The sequence below is a fragment of the Lichenostomus cassidix genome, unplaced genomic scaffold, assembly GCF_008360975.1.
Source record: "Lichenostomus cassidix isolate B80296 unplaced genomic scaffold, HeHo_3.0 HiC_scaffold_812, whole genome shotgun sequence".
Lineage (NCBI taxonomy): Eukaryota > Metazoa > Chordata > Aves > Passeriformes > Meliphagidae > Lichenostomus > Lichenostomus cassidix.
Window position 1 is genome coordinate 1 of NW_028147570.1, and position 8,035 is coordinate 8,035.

Genomic DNA, 8,035 nt, shown 5'->3' on the forward strand with positions numbered 1-8,035 from the left:
TTCCCAAATCCCACCATTCCCAATCCCATAATTCCCAAATCCCAACGATTCCCAATCCCGCCATTCCCAAATTCTGATGAGATTCCCAAATCCCGAGATTCCCAAATCCCACCATTCCCAGTCCCATCATTCCTAAATCCCACCATTCCCAAATTCCAGTTCCATCATTCCCAAATCCCACCATTCCCAAATTCTACTCCCATCATTCCCAAATCCCAACATTCCCAATCCCATCATTCCCAAATCCCAATGATTCCCAATCCCACCATTCCCAAATCCTGATGAGATTCCCCCAATCCCACCATTTCCAAATCCTACCATTCCCAATCCCAACATTCCCAAATCCCACCATTCCCAAATTCCAGTTCCATCATTCCCAAATCCCAACATTCCCAAATGCCATCATTCCCAAATCCCACCATTCCCAAATTCTACTCCCATCATTCCCAAATCCCAACATTCCCAATCCCATCATTCCCAAATCCTGATGAGATTCCCCAAATCCCACCATCCCAAATCCCACCATTCCCAATCCCAACATTCCCAAATCCCACCATTTCCAAATCCCATCACTCCCAAATCCCAACGATTCCCAATCCCACCATTCCCAAATCCTGATGAAATTCCCAAATCCCACCATTCCCAAATCCCAATCCCAGTCAGGCTCCACAATTCCCATTCCTGACGGATTTTCCCGGAATTCCTTCCAGAACCGTCGCCCCTCGGTGTATTTGCCCACCAGAGAATTCCCCTCGGAACAGAGTGAGTTTTCCTGGGAAAAATCCCAGTTTTCCATTACTTTATCCCGAGTTCTTTGGAAAAAATCACAAAATTCCCTTCAGCTGGAGCTGGAATTTGAAACTTTGAAAATTCCCTTTTTATTTGGGATTTTTCTCCTTTATTTCCACCTTTTCCCTTTATTTATTTTCATTTCCCCCCCTTTTTTTCCCCCTTTTTTTCCCAGCTTTTCCCCTTTATTTATTCCCAATTTCCCTCTCTTTATTCCCAACTTTCCCCCTTTATTTCCGTCTTTTCCTATGCTTTATTCCCAGGTTTTCTCCCATTAATTTCCAATTTTCCCCTTATTTATTTGCAACTTTCTCTCTTCTTTATTCCAAATTTCCCCTTTATTTATTCCAAAATTTCCCCTTTATTTATTCCAAATATTCTCCTTTATTTATTCATAATTTCCCCCTTCTTTATTCCCAATATTCCTCTCTATTTATTCCCAATATTCCCTTTCTTTATTCCCAACTTTCCCATTTTTAATTCCCATTTCCCCTTTATTTATTCCCAATATTTCTCTTTATTGATCCCCAATTTCCCTTTTATTTATTCCCAAACTTTCCTTTATTCATTCCCATTTTCCCCTTATTTTATTTCCCATTTCCCCTTTATTTATTCCCATTTTCCTTTTTATTTATTCCCAAACTTTCCTTTATTTATTCACAATCTTCCCTTTATTTATTCAAAATTTCTCTTTTATTTATTCCTATTTTCCTTTTTATTTATTCCCAGTTTCTCTTTTATTTATTCCCAATTTCTCTTTTATTTATTCCCAATTTCTCCTTTATTTATTCCCAATATTTGTTTTTATTTATTTCAAATTTCTCCTTTATTTATTCCCAATATTTTCCCCTTATTTATTCCCAACCTTCTTTTTATTTATTCCCATTTTCCCCTTATTTTATTCCCAATATTCCCCTTTATTTATTCCCAACTTTCCCTTTATTTGTTCCCAATATTCTCAGTTACTTATTCCCAATATTTCTCTTTAGTTATTCCCAATTTCCCTTTATTTATTCCCAATTTCCCTTTTATTTATTCCCATTTCCCCCTTATTTCATCCCAAATATTTCCCTTTATTTATCTCCAATATTCCTCTTCTTTATTCCCAACTTTCCCTTTATTTATTCATTCCAAATATTTCCCTTTATTTATTCCAAATTTCCCTTTCATTTATTCCCATTTCCCCCTTATTTTATTCCCAGTATTTCCCTTTATTTATTCCCAACTTTTGCTTTATTAATTCCCAACTTTCCCCTTTTTTATTTCCATTTTCCACTTATTTTATTCCAAATATTTCCCTTTATTTATTCCCATTTTCCCCTTCATTTATTCCCATTTTCCTTTTTTATTTATTCCCATTTTCCCTTATTTTATCCCCAATATTCCCCTTAATTTATTCCCAAATCCCCTTTATTTATTCCCAATTTTCCCCCATTAACTCCCAATTATCAATACCTCATTAATCACCCAAACGAGCCTAAAACTGGAATTTTTTTCCCCCCTGTTTTTCCCTGGAATTCTTTCCCAGTCATCGTGACAGAGAAGACAAACATCCTCCTGCGCTACCTCCACCAGCAGTGGGACAAAAAGGTAAAATTTGGGATAAAAATTCCCAATTTTTGGGCCAAATTTGGGATTTTTTAAATTAAAATAACAATTAGAATAATCATTATTAATCTGGGAATTCCAGCAGGGAAATCCTGCCTCTAGAAAAGAGGGAAAAATGGGATTTTTTTAGGATTTAAAAATTTAATTTTTAAAGAATTTTGGGGAATTAAGGAGAGGAATTTTGGGCTGGAATTTGGGAATTCCATCCTGGAATCTTCACGGTGGGAATTTTATGGAATGTGGAGGTTTTGGGAAATGGGCAAATTTCAGGGATTGCTTGGAATGACAGCAAAATTAGTTAATCCAAGATTATTCCTAATGAAAATCCCAATTTTCCTGCAATTCCCAGAATTTTGGAGCTCCATCAATAAAAAAATAATTGGGATTGAGGCTTTCAATCCCAAAAAATCTGTGGGAAAATCCACAGGGAAAACCTTGGGAAAATCCTCCTTGAAGTCCCTAAATCCCAAAACTATCCCAAAATTTTTTCTGGGATGAGAATTCCCAAAAAATCCCAACATTCCCACAGCGAGCTTTGGGATGCAGGAATTCCATGGAGGAATTTTTCCCAAAATTTCCCAAATCCTGCGGATTTTTCCTCCCAATTTCGGATTGGAATTAAAAGCTTTGAAGGGATTTTGGGAATGTTGGGAATTCTCATCCCCAAAAGAAAAAAATCTTGGGATGGATTTTGGATGAACCCATGGAGGGTTTTCCCAATGTGGATTTTCCATTCGTTTTAGGGTGGGATTGGTGGGATTTGGGAATTCTGGGATTGGGAATAATCACAATTGGGGAATGCTGGGATTTGGGGATGTTGGGATTTGGGAATGTTGGGGTTTGGGAATGCTGGGATTAGGAATACTTGGATTTAGGATAGCTGGGATGTGGGAATATTGGGATTTAGGAATGTTGGGATTGGGAATTCTGGGATTTAGGAATGCTGGGATTTGGGAATTACCACAATTGGGAATGCTGGGATTTGGGAATATTGGGATTTGGGAATGCTGGGATTGGGCATTGTTGGGATTTGGGAATGGTGAGGTTTAGGAATGATGGGATTGGGGAATTCTGGGATGTGGGAATGCTAGAATTTGGGAATCATCACCATTGGGAATGTTGGGATTGGGAATACTTGGATTTATGATTGCTGGGGTTGGGGAATATTTGGGATTGGGAATGCTGGGATTGGGGAATACTTGGATTTGGAATGCCTGTGGATTTCCTCTCCAGTTTAGGGTGGGCTTTATGGGATTTGGGAATGTTTGGATCTGGGAATCATCACAATTGAGAATGCTGGGATTGGGGAATGCTGGGATTGGGGAATGCTGAGGTTTAGGATTGCTGGGATTGGGGAACATTGGGGTTTGGGAATGCTGGGATTGGGGAATGCTGGGATCTGGGAATGATGGGATTGGGAATACTTGAATTTAGGAATGTTGGGATTTAAGATCACTGGGTTTGGAGAATACTTGGATTTTTAGGAATGCTGGGATTGGGGAATGCTGGGGTTTAGGAATATTTTGCTTGGGAATACTTGGATCTGTAAATCCTGGGATCTGGGAATGCTGGGATTGGGAATACTTGGATTTAGGATTGCTGGGATAGGGGAATATTGGGAATGGGGAATGTTGGGATTGGGGAATTGCTGGGGTTTAGGAATATTGGGATTGAGAGTACTTGGATCTGTAAATACTGGGATTTGGGAATAATTGGATTTAGGAATGCTGATATTTGGGAATTCTGGGATTGGGGAAATGCTGGGATTTGGGGATATTAGGATTGGGGGCTGCTGGGGTGTGGAAATGCTGGGATTGGGGAATGCTGGGATTGGGAATACTTGAATTTAGGAATGTTGGGATTTAAGATCCCTGGGATTTGGAATACTTGGATTTAGGATTGCCAGGATGTGGGGACAACTCAGATTTAGGAACGCCGGGATTTCGGCAATTCCGACAATCCCCACCCTCCCAAATCCCGGGAATTCCTCACCTCCCCTCTCTCCCCCCCCCAGAATGCAGCCAAAAAACGGGATCAGGAGCAGGTGGAGCTGGAAGGCGAGAATTCCGCGCCGCCCCGGAAAATCGCCCGGACAGGGAGCCAAGACATGACCGAGGACACTTAAAACTCTGGGAATTCCCTGGGAATTTCCCTCGGCTCCTTCCCGGATTTTTTTTTTTTGTTTTGTCTCTTCCCAAATTCCCTTTTTTTTTTTGGTTTTTTTTTCCCCCCCCACGTTTCGATCCCCGCGAGGCCCAAACCACTCGGATTTCCCGGGATTTTCCCTATTTATTTTGGGATTTGCCTCTCTTCCCTTTTTTGTTTTGTTTTTTTTTTTTCCTGGGATTATTTTTTTTCTGGGATTTTTTTTTTGGTGGGTTTTTTTTTTTTTTGGAATTTTTGTGGAATTTTTTTCTGTGGGATTTAATTTTTTGTGGGATTTAATTCTTTTTTTAATTTATGCCGCGAAAATTTATTTTTGTTTTTACGGAGCAGGCGGGAAAATCGTTGATCCTTAGGCCCTTTTTTTTTTCCCCCCAAAATTCCATTTTTCCTGGGATTTTTGGGATCTCTTCCCTCCAATATCCCAGAATTCCTTCCCCCGAAATCCCATTTTTCCTGGGATTTTTGGGCTCTCCACCTTGAAATCTCCTCATTCCCAAAAATCCCATTTTTCCTGAGATTCCTGGGAATTTTTTTCCCCTAAAAATTCCATTTCTCTTGGAATTTTTGGCATCTCCCCGTGATATCCCAGAACTCCTCATTCCCAAAAATCCCCTTTCCCTCCTCCTCGTGAAATTCCAGGTTTTTTCCCCCCCTCACTTCCCCTTTTAAATACTCCAAGGAATTCTTGGGATATTCCCAAATTTTCCCATAAAATTCCCAACCCGGAATCATGGATGGAGCCAAATCCCAGGATTTTTTTTAGGCTCAATCCACGGATTTTTTTCCTCCCCAATCCCGGGAAAGGATGGAATCGTCGCTTTCGTCGCTCTGAAATCCTTAAATCCTTAAATCCCAGTTTTTTTATTCCCGGCCTGATCCGTGGGAAATTTGCGGAATTCCGGAAGGGATGGAGCTGGGATTGGAGTTGGGATCAGCTCAGCACCGCAAAGCCTTGGGCTGGGAGAATCCCAGAGGGAATTCGGGACGGAATTTGGAATCTCAGATGGAATCCCAGATGGAATTCGGGATGGAATCCGGGATGGAATTTGGAATCCCAGATGGAATTCGGGATTGAATCCGGGATGGAATTTGGAATCCCAGATGGAATTCGGGATTGAATCCAGGATGGAATTCGGGATGGAATTTTGGAATCTCAGATGGAATTCGGGATGGAATCCCAGATGGAATTCGGAATCTCAGATGGAATCCCAGATGGAATTTGGGATTGAATCCAGGATGGAATTTGGGATGGAATTTTGGAATACCAGATGGAATTCGGGATTGAATTCGGGATGGAATCCCAGATGGAATTTGGAATCCCAGATTGAATCCAGGATGGAATTTGGAATCTCAGACAGAATCCCAGATGGAATTCGAGTTGGAATTCAGGACAGAGTTCGGCATGGAATTTGGAATCTCAGATGGAATTTGGGATAAAATCCAGGATGGAATTCGGAATCTCAGATGGAATTCGGGATTGATTTGGGATGAAATCTCTGATGGAATTCGGGATTGGAATTGGCGGAATCCAGGATGAAATCCAGGATGGAATTCGGAATCCCAGATGTAATTCAGGATGGAATTTGGGATTAAATCTAGGGTGGAATTCGGAATTTCAAACGGAATTGAGGATTAAATCCAGGATGGAATGCAGGATTGAATCCCAGATGGAATTGATGGAATTCAGGATGGAATTTCAGGTTCAATCCAGGATGGAATTCATGACAGAATCCAAGACCGAATTTGGGATTAAATCCAGGATGGAATTTGGGATTAAATCCAAGATGGAACCCAGGACAAAATCTGGGAATTTGCAGCCAATCCCAAACTCTGGGACCCCCAAATCCCTCGGGATTGGGACAATTCCGTGCCTCCTCCCTGCCACCCTTCCCAGACCATCCCAACCTTCGGGATTCACGGAAAACCCCGGGAAGAAAATTCCATCTTTTCCACAAAAACCGCAGAATTCCCGAGTCGTTTCCACCTCGGCGAATCCAAACCCATGCGAATTTTCGGGAATTTTTCCGGGGGAAAATCCCGAAAAATCCTCGGAGGTTTCCTGCCTCTCCTTTTCCCGGCAAACCCCGATCCGCCCTCGGAATTCCGGCCGGAACCTCGGGAAGAGCAGGACGCAACTCCCATCGGGAATTCCCGGAGATTTTGGGACTGGATTGAAATCCAGAACTTTTCTGCTCTGCCTCCCAACCCTTTTCCCTATTTTTTTTGTTTTTTGGTTGGTTTTTTTTGATTTTTTTTCTATGGAAGCAACTTCCGAATTCCTGGAATGTTGGAGAACGTGAAAAAACCGGAATTCCTGGGATTTTCTGGTGGGATTTTTGTGGGATTTTTTGGCGGGATTCCAGCTGGAAAACCCCGAAGGCTCCGGGGTTTTGAGGAATCCTCGGAATTCCGAGATTCCCGGGGCGGGTTGGGTTTGTATCCCGGAATTCCGGAGGCTCGGGAATGTTGTTCCATTAAAGAGTTGGCACTTCCTGGTGTTAAAATCCCGGTTTTTGTTCCCTCAGAGGAAAGGGGGATGTGGGGTTGGGGAAATTCGGGATGAGGAATTCCAGGGGGAAATTGGGATTGGGTGGGAGCAGGAGGGATTTGGGACCTTTGGGATTTGTCCTGATCCATCCTCGAATTTGGGATTTATCCTGATCCATCCAGGGATTTGGGATCTTTGGGAGTTGTCCTGATCCATCCATGGATTTGGAATCTTTGGGATTTATCCTGATCCATCCAGGGATTTGGGATCTTTGGGATTTATTCTGATCCATCCAGGGATTTGAGATCTTTGGGATTTGTCCTGATCCATCCAGGGATTTGGAATTCCTCTTTCCTGATCCCATCCAGGGATTTGGGATCCTTAAGGTTTTTCCTCCTTCCATCCCTGGATTTGGGATCATTGGAGTTTGTCCTGATCCTATCCAGGGATTTGGGATCTTTGGGATTTATCCTGATCCATCCAGGGAGTTGGAATTCCTCTCTTTCCTGATCCCATTCATGGATTTGGGGTCTCTGTCCTGATCCCATCCCTGGGTTTGGGATTTGTCTTTTCCCTTCTCCCATCCATGGATTTGGATTCCTCAAAGAGTTAGACTGTCCCTGGATTTGGAATTCTCATCCCATCCCTGGATTTGGGATCCTTGGAATCTGTCCTGATCCCATCCATGGATTTGCGATTTGTCTTTTCCCTCTTCCCATCCAGGAATTTGGGATCCCTGGAGTTTGTCCTGATCCTCTCCATGGATTTGGGATCTCCACTCATTTCCTCATCCCATCCATGGATTTGGGATTCCCTGGATTTGGGATCCTCATTCCATCCCCGGATTTGGGTTTCTTCTCCTTCCCATTTCCCTCTCATCCCAATCCCAACCTTCCTCCTCCTCCTCCTCATTCCCAACTTTCCCCACAATTCCAACATTTCTCATTCCCAAATTTCCCTGCAATTCCAGCATTTCTCATTCCC

General features: G+C 42.3%; 1 protein-coding gene across 1 annotated transcript; it reads left to right on the top strand.

Annotated features, from left to right (window-relative positions):
- The first annotated feature begins 617 nt into the window (after positions 1 to 617).
- Positions 618 to 7,067, top strand: LOC146422040 (DET1- and DDB1-associated protein 1-like). The gene is made up of 3 exons (XM_085046779.1): positions 618 to 762; positions 2,318 to 2,379; positions 4,412 to 7,067. The coding sequence occupies exons 1-3, from the start codon at positions 618 to 620 to the stop codon at positions 4,520 to 4,522; spliced, it is 318 nt and encodes a 105-aa protein (XP_084902905.1). The 3' UTR covers positions 4,523 to 7,067.
- The last annotated feature ends 968 nt before the right edge of the window (positions 7,068 to 8,035 follow it).